This window comes from Geotrypetes seraphini, chromosome 1 (assembly GCF_902459505.1).
Source record: "Geotrypetes seraphini chromosome 1, aGeoSer1.1, whole genome shotgun sequence".
In the NCBI taxonomy this organism is placed as follows: Eukaryota; Metazoa; Chordata; class Amphibia; order Gymnophiona; family Dermophiidae; genus Geotrypetes; species Geotrypetes seraphini.
The window spans coordinates 415,104,685-415,123,676 of NC_047084.1; the positions used below are offsets into that span (position 1 = coordinate 415,104,685).

Sequence of the window (18,992 nt, forward strand, 5' to 3'; positions counted from 1 at the left end):
TCATACCTAAAAAAATAAGCGTCTAACACCCAATTAATTTTTATTTTTTCAATTGTAAGCCTGTTAAAGCTCATAATTGAGGCCAATTTACTAATTAACCCCCCCTTTAATGAAGCTGCATTAGCATTTTTTATCACTGATTGTGACAGTAAAAGTTCTGATACTCATAGGAATTCTATGAACGTCGGAGCTTTTACCACCAAGGCCAGTGATAAAAACATTAATGCAACTTCATACGGGGGGGGAGGGGGGAAGAGGTTGTTAGGTGTCTAACTGTAGGTGCCTATTTATTTAGGCACCTATCTTTAGGTTTCTCATAGAATTTCCCCCACGTTCTTCTCCACCCCCACCCCCACCCGCTCTTTCCCTGTCACCTCCTGCTGCAAGCGCCCCTTCCCTTCCCCTGTATCTCTTTAACATTCCTGGTGCAGGCAGCAACCCCAATTTATTGCTCGCACCAGCATTGGCTCTTCCTCTGATGTCACTTCCTAGGTGCAGGTTCAGGAAGTGATGTCAGAGGAAGAGCTGATGCTGGAGAGAGCAGCAGGTTGGGGTTGCTGCTCGCGCCCATGTTAAAGAGGTACAGGGAAGGGAAAGTTTGCACATGCATTGTAGTAGGGGGCGGGGAAGGAGCAGGGTGGGAGGCAGAGAGGAGGACAAGTGCTGACGCCCCCACCAAGACAGTGTCTGGGTGGACTGCTCCCCCCTTTACTATGTCAATGCTCATCGGTATAAAAAACCTCCTCTGCTAGTAAAAATAGGTCTGTACGGTGCAAATAATTACAACAAAGTCAAGTTAAAATGCACTTTTGATAATGTACGCTTTTTGGAGGAGTTTTGTATTAGTTGTATTATTTAGTTTCAGTACAATTGTGTTTATTTTGGTATTGTGGTCATTTACACTCTTGTGTTGCCTTAGTACATAGTTTGAAGGTGGACATTCAGTTTAGCAAGGCCTGGGTGGACTGTGGCTGGGGCACACATAAATTATAGAATGCTATAATTTAAGTGCATTTCATAGCAGTCTAGGCATTACACTAGCTCTATGGCTGCTTGTGCTTAGATTACACTAGCATTCTATGAAGGAAAGCAGGTGCCTCCTTTATTATGAAGAATATGCTCTAGAAAGATGTCTTCTAGGTGCTTATAAATAGCCACTTTTTTAATAGACTCACCCTTTGTAAGTATAATTGTCACTTCCATGTACAAGGGGCTCCTGAAAAGTTCTCAGCCAAACCAACAAAGATGGAGCAGTCTCCATTGAGGACTACAGATTTAGCGCGCCTTAATAAAAGGACCCCCTAACTGATTTAGCGTGCACTAAATGTTAAGGCACTCATAGAAAATAATGGATGCCTTAGCATTTAGTGCACGCTAATCTTAATAAAAGGACCCCTTAGCCTAGTGATTTTCCACTTTTTTCGTTCTCGATGGAGACTTTGTTGGTTTATTTGTTGGGCTTACAACTTTTCAGTGTCCCCTTATATAATTGCTGGTACTTATATGTAGAAGCTGCTTAGCGATGCTGGTCTTTTTTCTGAAATTACTGTTCTTGTCGTACACGCAAGCAAATGCAGGTGTATTTGCCGGTTATCATATTTATTTTGCAAAAGGCTCTGTATTTGACAGAGCCATTTGTGAAATTACTAGAGGAAATGTGAATGTCTTGATTTGGATTTCCCAATTCCTATGCAAAGTCCCTATATACAATAGGGCTTGAAACATATTAAATGATTACCCAAAATTATTTGCATTATCTACATGGCTCAGATAAATTGTAAGCTCCAAAGAGAAGGGACTGTCTAATTGCATTATGGAAATGCTAAGTAATAGTAGCAGCCGGTCACCATTTTCTTGTTAATTTCTCATAGTTAACACACACACACACAGACACACGCAAAAAAAACAACCAAGAATCCTTGATATGTTTCGCAATATTTTTTGTGTCAATTTTTTTCAGTTGATAAAAAAAGTGAATCTACAAAAAAAAAAAAAAAGTCAACGAGAATCAAACACAGATATGTCAGATGAATATTCCAACATTTGAAAGACGGGTTTCTTTCTTTAAAGAGAGAAACCTTTGTAATCACTATGCTATATAGAAGTGAAAAATGCAATATATCTTCAGACAGTTGAAAGCAACAATGTGAAGCTTGCTACGTTCCTCTCTTTTGATATAAACATTCTTAACAATATTGTATAAACTGTAAATATCACTTTGATCATATAAATTTCCAGACAATAGCATTTACAAAACACAGAAGTAAATCCTATGAATTGTTAATGGAAGAGACATCAGAAACAGTAAGTAGAGGATAGGGGGGAAACGACCATGAAGGTTTGCTTCATAGGACAATCCAAAGCATATCAAAAGTTGTATTCCAAGTCCGAAGGAAATGGGTAGGTGTTTTCCATTAAAAATGTCTATGGTAGCCCAGAGAGTGGTTTTTAAAATTGACATATGTTTCCAACCGATGTCACAAAGTAGCTCAGCATTAGATTGCAGTCTTCATTATCATTAGAATCACTCATATTGTCATATATTCATAAGAAAAGAATACTATCCATTGTTTTTCCCTTAATCCAACATTTTCTGGAAACTAACACTATTCCCTCCCCCACCCCCATAAAACTAAACAATGTTCATTCATGGTTACTTATGTATATACATTGGTACAAAGCATCTATTATTTTGCAATAACCAATTTATGAGAAAGTACCTTTTTTCTTTAATTTCAATGCATATAAAATCAAGAAAAGAGAAATCCGTGTACAAATATCACATGACAACATCAACAATTCCATAGATGTTCTTTGAGTGCACCAGTGAACAAGAAAAGTTTTTGTTTTGTTTTTTTTAAAATTCTGGCATAAATATATTAAAGTTGACAAAAAAAAAATCTGGGCAAGCTACAACACTTCATACAAAAAAAATGTGCAAAACACCAGCCTCTAACTAGACATAACATAATACTTCTCTTCACAGTCTGATATTTAGGAGAGTTGTTTGTACTGGAGGGTAAAAAAAAATGGCTGCTTTCTCCTTCTTTCTTCCAGCTCAGGTCACTTCAGTCATGGAGGCGGAGTGATTCTGCAGAAGCAGGAAGAACACACAAAACAAAGTGTTTTCAATCAGCACATTTCAACTGTATTGTCATTTTTGCTCTATGCAATTGGAGGACAAGCATAATTGCCTTACTGGGACAGACCGAAGGTCCATCAAGCCCAGTAGCCTGTTCCCAACAGTGGCCAACCCAGATCCCAACTACCTAGCTAGATCCCAAGTAGTAAAACAAATTTTATACTGTTTATCTTAGGAATAAGCAGTGGATTTCCCAAGCCATCTCAATAATGACCTATGCACTTCTCTTTTAGGAAATTATCCGAGCCTTTTTTAAACCCTGATTTGCTAACGTTTCTTTCTGACAAAATCATAAAGCATTTTCTACACCCTGAGGCAGCATGAATTGTGAAGCGTTGGCCACCATTGGTGTGCTGATCCTCTGCATAAGATAAATAGTTTACATTTTCAGCTTGTTAATTATACACTATATCACACAGAGCTTGTTTTCAATAAGCTGAGGAGGTTTCTATATGCCAATGAGGTTTGTTACCTTTCTTACCTGTAGCCTTTCCTATGGTCGGCAAAGGTTTTGGTTCTGAGGCTTTTTCCTCCTCTTAAACTTTTGAACAAGCCTGTGCCTGTTTTGCATTTGTATCGATAGTGCTGTGAAGAGTGCACCCAGCACATTTTATAATGGAAGAGTGTCATTGTATAGTGTGTAAATGTTGTGGCATGATAGGGAGTACAGGTAGCATGTGTTATTCACACCCTTCCGTACTGACATATGATTAAGATAAATAAGGGAGTAGTTAGAAGATGGCTGCCAACTCATAGCCCCCAAAATGGCATAGTACTGTCATGATAGGGTGGCAGTCATTATTCCCTTTAAGTTTTCCAGAGCATGTATTGGTGGACTCTACTATTGAAAAAATAAAAAAAACCACTTGGGAGACGCTGTAAATCCTAAATTAAATCCACAAATAACAATTACTACATATCAATATTCAATTTTTAAAAAACACACAAAAATAAATAATGAAAAAGTAAGTATGTATATATAAAACATATATTAAATTAATATTATGAGTGCTCAGTTCAAAACACCTACTAGACTCAGCAGCTATGTTAGGTGTTGTTAAGTGACCAAACAGCACAATAGTTCAAGTTAAATTTGAATTTGAAGTTTGGGAATACACTTCTCCCTCCATATTCGCAGTTTCAGCATTTGCAGTTTCGAGTATTCATGGTTTTTAGCTTGCTGGCTCCTCCCCCCAAATTACATCAGCTTGCATAGAGAAATCGCTGATTCCAAGTGTTTACAGAGAAAATCGCTGATTCCCAGCACTTTTTTCACCGTGTTTTGCCTCTCATTCAGAAACAGGCCAGATCTCCCACCAAGTTATTCACAGTTTCACCATATTCACGATGGTTTATAATAGAAAACAGCAAATAACCTATAAAAAAGTTATTTGCAGTTTTTCAGTATTTGCGGTTCTGTTAATCCCCTATCACAGCAAATGCAGAGGGAGAAGTGTATACACCCTTCCAATTTTAAGTAAAGATGTTGTTAAGTGACATCATAGCACCCACTTGCCTACCTTGGTCATTAATCTGTATTATATGAGATTGTTCAAAACCTGTTCAAAAAATTATTTGGAGAAAGCTAACCAGTCTCGTAATAGATGTAAATATCACTTAGCTTCGATCAAAATGTTCCATGCAGGACTTCCGGTGAGAGATGAAATAGATGTCACATATCATGATTGCTGCTGGTAGATATCAAGAGTTCCCCATCAAATGTGTACCAAAAAAACAGTGAAAAATAAATATAAGTCCAAAGAAAAATATTTTTCAAAACTAATCCATGAGTGAAGGCCACTGCTTCCTCTACACCGATCGTGGTTCACGGCACTTGCTTCATCAGGAGGAAGAATAAGATCACTAAAGATAAACAAAATAAAACTAAAGTACTACACATTTGACAAAACGTTTTGAACTATTATATATTTAGTTAATATTTTATTACTAAAAAAATTTTCTTTAAAAGTCACTTAATCAAGTTACTGATACTGCTACGTTGATCTAAGCTAAGTGATATTTATATCTGTTACGAGGCTGGTTAGCTTTCTCCAAATAGTTTTTTGAACAGGTTTTGAACAATCAAATATAATTCAGATTAATGACCAAGGTAGGCAGGTGGGTGCTATGATGTCACTTAACAACACCTAACATAGCTGCTGAGTAATTTCTTTATATATATATATACTTACTTTTTCTTTTTTTCTTTATTTTTGTGTGGGTTTTTTTTTTTTAATTGAATTTTGATATGTAGGACTTTACTGTTGGCCATGTTTTTGCAAATAACCTGCAGGCAGTGTAAGTCATTCCCTTCTTCCAGCACATGTTCCCTCTCCCTCCCTCTTAAATCCCCAGTCCATAGTCTGCTATTGAGAAAGACTTGAGCCAAGACCACTGCTTGCCCTGGATCTGTAGCCTGGAATGTTGCTACTCCTTGGGTTTTGCCAGGTACTAGTGACCTGGATTGGCCAAGTGTATTTGAAAGTGAAATTGATATTTGTATTTATTGTACTTGATTTAAGATATGAAATGAATAAAGTATTTTAAAAAATATATATATAATTAGATCAGATTTTTCATAGCTTCATTTCCATCACTTACTCCTGGAAATGAGCTAAAACTAGGGTTACCAGACATCCGGATTTTCCCGGACATTTCCTCCTTTTGAGGACATGTCCAGGGGTCTGGACGGCTTTTCAAAACCCGGCTTCCAACAAATCGCCCTCCCGCCTGATAAAAGCAGGCAGCGGGGGGGGGGAGGGGCTAATGCGGGGCTAGGGCAGGATTGGGGGTGGGACTGGAGTGTAATGGGGCGGGCCTGGGGGCAGGGCTTGGGGCCCAGATTTTACATTTTGAAAATCTGATAACCCTAGCTATGAGAAATGGATTTGTCACGGGCAGACAAGGCCGAATCGGTTTGTTATTGCATAAAATTGGACTTACCGATTCGTTGGCCCCTTGCTACCACCGCAGACCCATTTGGGATTTCCTTCTGCCACCGAAGTCCTTGCTTCGATGTAACTTCCCGTTTTGCAAAAAATGAAAGTTACATCGAAGCATGGACTCCAGCAGAAGGAAATCCCGAACGGATCTCTGCATACAGATCGGGGCAGCAAGGCTCTCTCCTCTCCTCCCTGGTCAGGCAAAAGCAGCGGTAGCGAATGCGACTCATTACCCTGCCGCTACTCCAGGCGTCTTCTCTCCATTCGGCCACCCAAGCGGAAACAGGAAGTTTTCACTGAGGGCGGGCCGCATTGGAGAGAAGACGCGAGGAGTGCTGGCAGGAGTGGATCGCTACCGCTATGATGCGTCCCTCCTGCCGGACTCTCTTTGGGAAAGGTGCGGGGATGTGGTGGTGGTGGGGGCTTAGGGGTGCCATAAAAAAATTAAAAAGGCAGATGGAGGGAGAGGGGAGATGGGGAGAAGATAGATGGGAGAAATGAATTTGGTGGAGGGGGAGATGGACTTGGGGGAGATCATGGAGAGGGGAGATGAGGGGAAGGATAGAAGAAATAAAGATCTAAAAACAGGAGAGGGAGAGAGATGGTGGACAATGGGATTTAGGGAGGGAAGGAACAGAAAGAAAGAGAAGTTGGACACAAGGGATGGTGTGGAGGGGAGGGATAGATATACTGGATAGGAGGGTAGTTGGGAAGAGAAAGGGAGACATGGTAGACCCTGGGGTGGTGGGGAAGGAGAGAGAGATGAAGGATGAAAGGGTAATTCAGAAAAGGTGTATGGAGACGAAAAAAAAGGAAAGATACCAGACCTCCAGGGCAGGGAAGGGAAATGGAAGGGGAGGACAGAGACGGAAGATGGATGATAGCACGGAAAAAGCAGAAAGAAGGAGACCCTGGCAAGCAAGTTATCAGAAGACAACTGGAGCCGGTGACCGATAATATCTGAATAATGATCAGATAACAAAAGGTAGAAAAAATAATTTTATTTTCTATTTTGTGGTGTTAGACCACGAACGTGAGCTAGGATTTAAGAGAGAGAGGAAAAGTCTTTTTTGTTTGTTTATTTTGTTTACACCACAGCGCAAGTGTGGGTAGGAGAGGACAAAGTGGGTGAAGAGGCTATAAAAGGGGTGAAGAGACTATAAAATATACTCACCAGGATATTTGAAAAAAAACATCCACTTGGGCAGGAAAATCGAATTGAATTGAAAAATCGATTCAATAGGCTGAATCGAATCAAATTTTTTTTTCCTGAATCGGGTAGCACTACTGTACACACATGGATTTCTGATCATATGGTCCAGTATAAGAAATTAATGGGGCCTGTACACACATACCCCCTCTTCTACGAAACCGCGCTAGTGGTTTTTAGCGCAGAGAGCCGTGCTGAATGGCCTGCGCTGCTCCCGATGCTCATTGAGTTCCTATGAGCGTCGTGAGCAGCGTGGGCCATTCAGAGAAGCTCTCTGCGCTAAAAACCGCTAGCACGGTTTCATAGAAGAGGGGGCTAGGCACACACTAAATGCTGAGCCACCCATAGGAATAGAATGGGGTGACTCAGCATTTAGCGTGCTCTGCTCATCAGCACACATTTGGAAATGGCCCCTGTAGATTTCTGATTATTTGGACCACTCTAAAAACATCCATGAGGTTTATACATGCATGGATTTTCTATTATATGGCCTATCTATAATAATAAAACGCTAAGCGCGCATGCGCATTCTTAATGCCGTGTTGGCGGATCTGTAGTTCCGTGGCCGGTAGAGTGCATATGCGTGCTTACCACGCATCTCTCTGTCTCACAGCGGGCTTACTGGCTCCGGCCAGACAAAGTTCATTTTTTTGTTCAAAGCCCCCGCCGCGGCTCCTCTATCGAACCTCACCAGAGTCGGAGAAGACTTCCGACTCTGGCGGGGATCGAGAAAGGAGACGCATCGTCGGCTTTGAACTAAAAAATGAACTTTGTCTGGCCGGAGCCGACAAACCCGCTGCAAGACAGAGAGATGCGTTGCCAAAATTCAGTCGTAGGAATCAAGCTTACGTCTGACCGGCTCCCTTACTGCCCCCCCTTCCCTTCCCGTGGTCCCGACTACAAACCTGCCGATTCCAGCAGCATGTGCAGCACTCTACACACGCTGCTTCGGGGCCTTCTACTGCCCTGATTTGCTCTGCCACGTCTCTGATGATGTCATCAGGGATGTGCCAGAGTAAATCAGGGCAGTAGAAGGCCCTGAAGCAGCGTGTGTACAGTGCTGCACACGCTGCTGGAATCGGCAGGTTTGTCGGGACCGCGGGAAGAGAAGGGGGGCAGTAAGGGAGCCGGCCAGACCGCAGGAGGAGAAAGGGGAGGTAGGGGAAACGCTGCTGCTGCACAGGGAAGTGGTGTGGGGGGAGGGAAATGGAGGGGGAGGGAATGCTGCTGCTGTGGCTGCTGCACAGGGAAATGGAGGGGGAGGGAATACTGCTGTGGCTGCTGCACAGGGAAGTGGGGTGAGAGAAATGCTGCTGCATATGAGGCAGGGAGAGAAACAGATAGATAGAATGAAAGACAGACAGCGGGACAAAGGGAGACAGAAAGAAAAGAAGAAAGACACAGGGGCAGGGAGAGACACAGAAAGACAGACAGACAAAGGGGGCCAGGGAGAGAGACAAACAGAAAGAAATACAGCGGGAAGGAAAGAGAGAGACAGAAATAAAGACAGACAGACATATATTCTAGCACCCGTTATTGTAACGGGCTAAAATACTAGTCATAATATAAACATGGAACAAAATTTTATAAACAGCTTCTAGGTTAGGCATGCTAGGTAACCTAATCAGGGATGCCTAGCGATGCTGGATTTCTGCATGAAACATAATTGGTTTTAATTGGCCTAATCATTCCATTAAAAACTGATTTTAAAAATGTAAAAAAAGAAATAATAATAATAATTTAAGTTTTGCATGGTATACCGCATGGCACCTAGTGATGCCTAGGATGAGGTACCTAGCAACGCCTAATGATACCTACCTGAAAAGCAGGTGTGGTTAGAGGCGGACAGTAGGTGTGGTTGACTTAGGCATCATTAGAAGTCTGTGTTAGGCACCAGTAAATTAGGCCAGGAAAACCCTGGCCATTATACCTGCACCACTAGGACGCCTAAGCTCACTTAGGTGCTGCTAAGCATGAATCTGTAAATGGTGCCTAGTGGTTGATTGATAACTATGCTGATCGGTGCCTGGAGTTAGGCGCCATTTATAGAATCAGACCAATGGGCATATACACACATGGATATCTGATTGTGCAGGATATCTCTGAATTAAATTAATCTGTGCTCAATAATATTTCTGATACCTGTGCACTGAGGGTTTCTAGTGGGCTTTCGACCCTTGGGAAAGCCATTAGAGGGACTCCTCGTGGATCTTCTGGCTTGGGTTTAGATGAGATTCCATGTGTTCCTTTGAAGTTATGGACGACACACATTCCCTGCATGATAAAGAGGGGAAAAACATTTCCACATAAGAGTGAGCTAATAGCAACCTGCAAACTCCAGATTTCCTATTCTAAATGCCATATATATAGCAAGACTCTTTCAGTATTGGCTGGCTGTACAAGACAGTCCAGGCTACTGTTCGTCCAGGCCACCAGAACGTTCATCTTTATACCACATTTTCTATCAAATTTTCATCCAAGTCCAAAACGCCCAGAACAAGACCATTTGGATGTGGGAGGGGCCAATCTTAGAATGGACTAGCCACCCAGACATGGTAACAGATCAGTGGGGCACCTTAGAAGGCACTGCTGTGAACTTCACAAAAAGGGTGCCAAATAAACATCTTACCAGAACTCCTTTATAGGTTATGGTGAGCCCCTCAAAACCTACTATACCCACCTGTCTACAACCCCAATAGTCCTTATAGATGCAGATGGAACCTATATGTCAGTAGAGTAGGGTGGAGGTTGGGGTTGGTGGGTGCACATGTTCCATCATAAATATAGTGGTTACGGTGGCTTATGGGCCTGGGTCCTCCTCTCTAAGGCTCACTAGCTCACCCCCTATTCTGTTTAAGACACTTGTGTGCAGCTCTAACTAAGCTTTCCTATATCATGTGCTGATGTTCTGGAGACAGGTTTGTACTTTTTAAATCTGATCTTTGAGGGTATGTGAGGGGGTCAGTGAACACTGGGGGAGTGTGTGTGGGTCTTTACTTTCTCTGCAGTGGTTATCTGGTCAGATTGGATACCTTTTTATTTATTTATTCAATTTTCTATACCGTTCTCCAAAGGGAGCTCAGAACGGTTTACATGAATTTATTCAGGTACTCAAGCATTTTTCCCTGTCTGTCTCGGTGGACTTACAATCTATCTAATGTACCTGGGGCAATGGGGGGATTAAGTGACTTGCCCAGGGTCACAAAGAACAGCATGGGTTTGAACCCACAACCTCAGGGTGCTGAGGCTGTAGCTTTAACCACTGCGCCACACACTTATACCTGTTTTTACATCATCTAACTCACAATGTTTAGGTTTCATCCAGGATGTCTAGTAAAACATTCAATTATCTCTGCAGGATGACTAAGTCTAGGTCAGCCCACATCCTGCCCTAACCATTCCTTCAGATATGCTCCTTTTAGTTTTGGGTGCAGAGCAGGATTCAGAGGCCTAAAAAGTCCCGTGACACGTCCAGAAAATCGGTATATCAGCACTTGGACAACCTGTCTTTTAGGTTATCCAAGTGCTGACTTGGGCGGGTTTTTAGACGTGTTTAAGTTTTGATTAGGAGCCCCTTTAGTTAGGCTCCTAAATATGTCCTCTACTTTCAGCCAACCTTTAGGATCCAGAGTTTTCAGCTGGAAATTCATCCTAATTTAGGAGTTTAAATGTTATGCTTATGAATTCAGGACTGCCGGTTAATTGTTTTGGATTTATGAGTCTAATTTATGAGCCTATATTGACTGCCTAATCTTTTTATTCCCACCCTAAATCTGTCCTGTTGCCACCCACTTTTTATGCTTCTAAATTTAAGAGTTTAATTATATTTTTCTGTATAAATATAGGTACATAGCCCTACAGCATCTTCAAGAAGTCAATTTAGGAGCTTATTTCTCTAAGTAGAGAACAAAGCCTTGGAATATTGGGCCCAATGGCTTTAAGTTCTGACACATTGTCCTAAGGTGCTTAGTAGTCTGCTAGCCAAGTTCACACTATCAGTGCAACAATATCATGGTTTCAATTATGAAGAGCAAGCAAGTTCTATAGGATGTTCAAGGAACCAGCCTGCCCTTTATGAATGAAGTAGAGTGGAGCACCACAATGGTAGGAAGGTGGGTGGTAGACTCCCACACACCTTAGGGTAATACTGTTGTCATTGCTGATCTCAGCTCCCTTAAGTAGGTCTGGAACTGCAGTAAGTAGGAGAGGAATGTGGAAAGAGACAGGTTAGAGAAAGAAACAGAATAACAAGAGGATGGGAGATGGAAGGGTTCAAGAAAATGGAACACAGAGTTCAGCAGCAGAGGTGAGTGTGAACATAAGAATTGCCGCTGCTGTGTCAGATCAGTGGTCCATCGTGCCCAGCAGTCCGCTCCCTCGGCGGCCCCTAGGCAAGGTCCTGAGCCCTAACTGAGTCTAGCCTAACCTGCGTACGTTCTGGTCTAGCAGGAACTTGTCTAACTTTGTCTTGAATCCCTGGAGAGTGTTTTCCCCTATGACAGACTCCAGAAGAGCGTCCCAGTTTTCTACCACTCTCTGGGTGAAGAAGAACTTCCTTACGTTTGTATGGAATCTATCCCCTTTTTTTTTTTTTTTAAGTTCAGTAAGTTTTATTGAAGTTTTATATATAACAAAAACAAGAAGAAATGTATAGAATGCAAGTAATACATAAATGTTCATGTAGAAGAGAGTGCCCTCTCGTTCTCTCTACCTTGGAGAGGGTGAACAATCTGTATTTATCAAATAAGTCTATTCCCTTCATTATCTTGAATGTTTCGATCATGTCCCCTCTCAGTCTCCTCTTTTCAAGGGAGAAGAGGCCCATTTTCTCTAATCTCTCACTGCACGGCAACTCCTTCAGCCTCTTTACCATTTTAGTCGCTCTTCTCTGGACCCTTTTGAGTAGTACTGTGTCCTTCATGTACGGCGACCAGTGCTGGACGCAGTATTCGAGGTGAGGGCGTACCTTGGCCCGGTACAGCGGCATGATAACCTTCTCCGATCTGTTCCTGATCCCCTTCTTAATCATTCCTAGACTTATACGGATGCATGCCTATCAATACAACAGGTTGGCAGACCACCCATTCTGTATAATCTGACCTTCCACTTAGCTTCTGATTCTTAGTTCTCAGCTGACAAATCTGAACACTACACTGCAGAAAAGTACATGTCTCTTCCCACTACTTCCTGCTACTGTATAGAATCAAGACATACTGTATATATATATATATATATATATATATATACATACACTACAGAAAAACAACTTCAATAAAATATTATGACTAGCAAGCAAACAACAAAATATTTAGAAATGCAGCTTGGGTTTTCAGCCCACCTTGTAAATCTGGTGCTTTTAGTTTTTCCATTAAATTCTAACTTATTTAAAAAAAATGTACATTTACTTGAAATTCTTACTGATGGAATTTTAAACTATACAATAGAGGTGTGTATTTCTTTTATAATGAATGACCTACAAATGCACTCACTCAGCTGCCCCTTACTATCTCTCTTTACTTATCTCCCCCAGCTGGTAAGTCCCTCTTATCTGTGCCCTTCTCTTCAACTGCCAACTCCAGAATCCGTCCCTTCTGCCTTGCTGTGCCATATGCTTGGAACAAGCTGCCCGAATCCCTTCGGCAGGCTTAGTCTCTGGCGGTATTCAAGGCCCAGTTAAAAGCTCACCTCTTTGAGAGTGCTTTCGACTCGTAACTCCTCTCACCTTGGGTTCTGCATCCCCTACCCTGCATGTCATATCTGTCTGTCCAAGTTAGATTGTAAGCTCTTCCAAGCAGGGACCGTCTATAAATGTCAAAATGTACAGCACTGCATACGCCTTTCAGCGCTATATAAGAGATAAGTAGTAGTAATAATATAATGCAACAAATGAAGCCACTTTTGGTAGCTGGGTCTTTAAATAAAGCAAATGACCATAGCCTTGAAATGCGCTGAATCCTCATTTTTTAAGCATAAATGCAGACTATGGGGCAAACACAGTGGAGCCACTTTAGAAGGGAGAGAAGGAAGAACAATCATGTTGGAATTACTTGATAAGCAGTCAAACAAGATTATCCCTGCCTCACTTCTTCCTGATCCTAAGGTTAATGTCAGCAGCTCAGCAAGAAAGTGAAAGCAAACACTGGCAATCCAGCAGCATTATTGTCTCTTGAACATTCATAGAGAGATGGTAGCAGAAATTTAGTGGTTTCAGGAAGTTTCTTTGCAGAAGTCTAAAACTTCAAAAAAAAAAAAAAATGGCCCAATGTTCACAAAAAAGCATCTGGCAGACTTGGCGCAGAACTGCGTTTCAGCTATTAAAGCTTTCCTCACGAGTCTCGAGATCTCATCAAAGTAGGCATCACATTCATGTATAGGCAAAATCATTTTTTCAATGAATCTGCATGTATAAAGAATGTACAGAGGGCAGATGCACAGAGCTCTGGCAGCCAGGCGGAAAACATTGGGTTGGAAGCGATTTGCATTTGCTAGGCTATGCTCAGCACAAATATGCTATTTGTGCTGAGTACCTCGGTGAAAGGGCAACAAACTGCCTGGCGCTTGCTCACAAGACCCAAGTGTTAGACACAGCTCTTGTGTGCAGTCCCAATTCAGTGCAGAGCTCTGATCGTGAAGCTCCAGTAAACAGCAGTAAGAGGGGGGAAAAAAATCCAGCTGCAACTGAAACCTCTTTTGCAGCGGCAAGTTCAAAAGTCAGTGTGATCTGGATGCAGCTGTTGTGCGTGTTTTGTGTGCATGTATGTCCCGTGCCTTTGGTCAGGAAACAGATATTAGGTGCAGGGGACACACACACCTAGAACACTCCAAAAAGCTCCGATTAAATCTATCGACAGCTCCAGGCCTATCAAAAAAAATTTGACTACTGAAAGGTGGGTGTTCCCTGCTGTGCATTACATGGAGTGCTCGTTTCAACACTAATGCACTCTTTGTAAAGCATTTGCATACGATTCTAGGTGGCTGCTTCCTATATGGGTAGAAGCCCCCTCAAGAACCCTTTTGCGCATTGGAGGCTGAGCTACCTTGCGAGACTGGCTGCGACCAGCACAGCAAGCTTTTGCGCATCGGGGCCTAAGAGACAATACTGTCAGCACTACAAAGAGTGATAGGTAACAAAGCAAAATGCTTTGAAGGAAAAGATGCCTGAAGTGGTAATGCTAGCATTAGTAGGGTTGCCAGACATCCGGAATTTCCCAGACATGTCCTCATTTTGAAGACATGTTCGGGGGTCCAGACAGTTTTTCAAAACCCGGCACTCTGGGTTTTGAAAATAAATTGCGTCGGGAGGGGGAAACCTGCGGATGCAATGCGGCGACCTGATGGGCTGCCGTTTAGGCGGACTTCTGGGCATGATGGACCACTGGTCTGACCCAGCAGAGGCACTGCTTATGTTCTTATGTTATCTGTGCATGTGCAGATGCCTTCCTGCCTGACGAGCAGGCAGCGGGGGCGGGGATGGGTGGAACTGGGCGGGCCTGGGGGGCGGGTCTAGGAGTCCGGATTTGGCTGACATAAAATCTGGTAAGCCTAACCTTTAGCATGCAGCCACTGGAAAAAAATGAATGTGGAAGCCCTTACCACCTCCTATTTAGGAGATGATAAGGGCTCTTGCGGTAAGTCAGAGTTTGTCAGTTAACACATGCTTAAGTCAGCACGTTTGCTGAATAGTGTTTCCATGCCCAATCTCCATACCTGACATGCAGCTCCCCCCAAAATAATAAATACCGCACAGGTAGTGTGTGCAAAAACACATCTTGCATTAAGCTACTTTTCCTGCATTAAATGTGCATTAGCCTTTAACACAGTATTGCAAAAGGGCCCTTTAGTTAGGTTTGTCCCCATGTGGCTCCAGAAAAAGGAGGATGGAAAGCAATGGAAGTAAAGCATGAGCCTCCTCTGGATACGTACTCTGGATGATGTAGTATCAGAGGGAAAGCTGCTTGACTTTTCACGACTGCAACAAACATTTGTTATTGCTAAGTCTCAAAATTATAAGTGGTTGCAGTTGAAGCAAGCCATTCAGAAGGGGTTCCCTGATTGGCGAAATCTTAAAAATCAGTATAGTTTGCTGGCCCTATGCTTCCAGACAGATTTCCTGGGGCATCAGGCTGCCCAGTGGTACAAATTAATATCTGCATTTTTGAATAAGAAACCAAAAACTGGTCTTCGTGACATTTGGAGCATTGAGATAAAGCAGCAGATTTCTGCGTCTCAATGGTCACGAATTTGGACTTGGAAGATGAGGTATACGGCGTCTGCATCTATGAGACAAATATGGTTTTTCTTGTTACATAGAGCTTTTTGGACCCCTGTTCGATTACAGAAATTAGATAGTTCCAAGTCTAACTGATGCTGGCACTGTTATCTCGATGTAGGGACATTGGATCATCTACTGTACTATTGTCCCTTGATACTTAAATTTTGGAGATCCATTTGGGATCAAGTGAATGAAATATTGGAAAATCCAGTGGCACTGACGTACAATACCATGCTATTTAGCACGTTAATGAGGGCTAAAAGCCCAATATCTTCCCATAATAATAAACTTCTCTTTATTATGATGGTAGTTGCCATATAACTCATTTTGAAGAACTGGAAAAACTGGGATCGGTTAAATTATAACTTCTGGTGGGAATCTTTATGCCACATTTTTAAAATGGAACGTATGATTGCCATCCAGAAGGGACATTATAGGAAATTTAAGGAGGTTTGGGAGCCATTGACAAGATTCTTTAAGGAATGATTGTTGATTTTGCCCTTTGAACATAAACATCCAGGGTGGAGAAATACTTTTAATTTGAGTGCAATTGTTGGATATGTAGAAGGGGGGGAATGATATATGTATTTGTCATGAAATATAAGTTGATAGAATTTAAGTGCTGTTAAAATGTAAAATGTCTGTATAATATGTTGCATTTATATTTAGCTTTAAAATGAATAAAGATTAAAAAAGAAAAAGGAAGTAAAGCCTGGATGTCTCAATCCATCCTTCTTTTTCTGGAGCCATAAGGCAACCCTAGGTTTGTACTGCATGTATTCTTGTGGCAATATGAGCACCAGCCACTTTCTGCCTTTCTTCATTATGTCCTAGTTGGGTGCTATGTCAGTGTGTAGCTCCTTTCTACATCCTTCTAAGAACAGCATGAACCTGTGTTGTGTTGAATCTATGTAGTTTACTTCAAGCTCCTGTTTTCCCTTTTTTCCTCAGTCATAATTCAAATTCAGTTTTCATACTGAGCCTTTATAATGCTTTTGTTCCTGCTGTGTTACCTGCTGCAGTCATGCAAATGGTAATAAATGCTTTCTAATTGCTTCCTAACGAAGTGTGAACAGCTTGCAAAGTCAAGGAATTTTAAAACCAGATGCAAATGAATGTGCCTAAAATATAGCAACATAGAGCTAGATTCACTTACCTGCCGGATCGTGCTCGATCCGTGGCAGGCTGCCGAACTCTCAATGCAATGTCACGCAAATGGGGGCGATCGTTGGCATGCCCCCCACCGACTGCACAGATTACTGGAGAGCGATCCTTGAGCATGCGCAGCAGAGAATGACACGGTTCCCGTCCCCGCGGATAACCGCGGGAAATAATCCCATGTCATTTTCTAGTGTCTATTTCAATCTCAATCCTTCAACACCAGCATTCTTCAAAGCAAATCTTGCGGGTCAGTGGTTGTGGCCATTCCTACTCTGATTCTTCCCTCTCTCCTTAAAGAATGATATGAAGATGGTTTCCCTCGGTTATCCGTGGGGACGGGAACGGTGATGAATTTTGTCACCGTGTCATTCTCTAATGCGCAGACCATCTTCCTTGACTGTAGATGGTCTGCACATGCGCTGGCCCTTCATGCCCGGCACAGCTTTTTTACTTTTTTTTTAACTTTTACTTTACGTGTTTTTTTACTTTGCAAGCCTGTGGTTTTAACCCGCTTTAAACCTGTGGTTTAAAACCACAGGTTTAAAGCCACGTGCTCACACTGCGGGGAAGGGCAGGTGAGTCGGGGATGAGCAGGGTAAGAGAGTCAGGGCTGAGCCTGGCAGGTGAGTGAGGGCTGAGCAGGGCAGGCGAGTCGGGGCAGAAAGCATTGCGGCAGAGATCAGGGCAGTCGGAAAGGACCTGAGCGACTGGTCCTCAGCAGTTGCTTATTTTTTCATCGAGCAGCCCAGTCGGTGTTTCTTAATTTTTTTTGTGAATCGCGCCCTTCCCTTCATTTGCATGCACGAATCGGGATCGAAGGATGATTGACACAGAGGTTAGTAAATCGGGTCACTATGGGGTCACAAACCAATCGGTACACAATCGGTTTGCTTAGTGAATCTAGCCCATAGTAAGTGAAGGCAAATGCAAGCTTAAATGGCCCATCAGTCTCAATCGGTATGAAATTTTAGGTGGTAAATGCCACTTCATGCATGCTACTCCATGCAGTTTATCTAGGATTGTAATGCCTGCTCTGTCCAGGTCACTCCAGTATACCATAGTATTTCACTGCCATCCTCAAGTCTATCCTATAGACATCCATTGTGTTCAGTGGCTTACCAAGGTGTTGGGGGAGGAGAGGGTTAGTCCATCCCAGGTGCAGCTTGTAGGAAGGTGCTCCAGTCCCTTCTTCTTCATGCTGCAGCCCACAATCTTTGGTCCGCTGGCAGCGTCAGTCAGCTGAACACACTGCCTTTGGTGGTCCAGAAACTTTTCCTCTGCAGCATCCTGCCTCTGTGGGGACAGGAAGCTGAAGTAGAGGGAAAGCTTCCGGATCTGCAAAAGCTTCCCGGGCCACAGAAGGCAGCGTGTTCAGCCCAAAGATTACAAGCGGCAACGTGGAGGAGAAAACAGAGAGAGAGAGAGAGAGAGAGGTATCCATCCCACAGGAGGAGAGGAGGAAAATGTTGCTCCAATTGGGGGGAGAGGGTAAAGGAGAAAGCCACCAAATTGGGAGGGAGGGAGGGGGAAGGAAGACCAGGGAATGGAAAAAGGAAACTGAAGGGAGAGGAAAGAGAGATGCCAGCCTAAGGTAGAGGGAGGGGAAGACAAGGGAAGCAGAAGAGAGGGGAGGAACCTGGGAGGAGCCTGAAGTGCCTCAGCCAATCCGTGCCTTAGGCCCCTCCCTGTGCATCAGATGATGCATTGGGGTGGGGCCTAAGGCCGCTATTGGGCGGCGACCGGACAGAGGAGCAGGAGTGGGAGGACTTTCCTCCTACTCCCGAAGATTGGCGTAGGAGCAGGAAGGTCCGGGCGCCTCTCCTGCTCCCAAAGATGGAGGGAGCCTTCGGGAGCCTTGTCGCAAGGAGCAGGAGGGACCGTGCAGCCCTCCTGCTCCCAACTATTTTAAAGGTACCGGGGTGGGTGGGCCGGGCCAGACTGCCTGGGCTGACCAGGGGTAGGCCAGGGGGTGGGAGGCCTAGGAGAAGGGGACTGAGCACCCCTCCTGCTCCCAACTTTTTGGTGCTGGGGGTGGATGGGCTGTGCCGGGAGGGGGCAAGGGTCATGCCATGCCGTGCTGTGTCGGTCACGGGGAGGGAGGGTGAGGGCCATGCAAGTCAGGGGTGGGGGGCAGCTGTGCTTGGGGTGGCGCGTTTTCTTCAGGGAGGGGAACGTTTGTGTGTGGGGGAGTACATTTTTTTGACAGGCCTGCCTATCTTTTATTAATTTTTTTTATGGGCAGATATTTTGCGTGTGTAACACACA

General features: G+C 43.3%; 1 protein-coding gene across 1 annotated transcript in view; it reads right to left on the reverse strand.

Annotated features, from left to right (window-relative positions):
* Positions 1 to 2,222: 2,222 nt before the first annotated feature.
* PLPPR1 (phospholipid phosphatase related 1) overlaps positions 2,223 to 18,992 on the reverse strand; it is a 223,561-nt gene continuing 206,791 nt past the window's right edge. Inside the window, exons 8-9 of the mRNA XM_033918704.1 lie at positions 9,437 to 9,568; positions 2,223 to 3,091 (exon numbers count right to left, since the gene is read on the reverse strand). Of these exons, the coding sequence (XP_033774595.1) occupies positions 3,059 to 3,091; positions 9,437 to 9,568 (165 nt within the window). The 3' untranslated portion in view covers positions 2,223 to 3,058. The remainder of the gene's footprint in view (positions 3,092 to 9,436; positions 9,569 to 18,992) is intronic.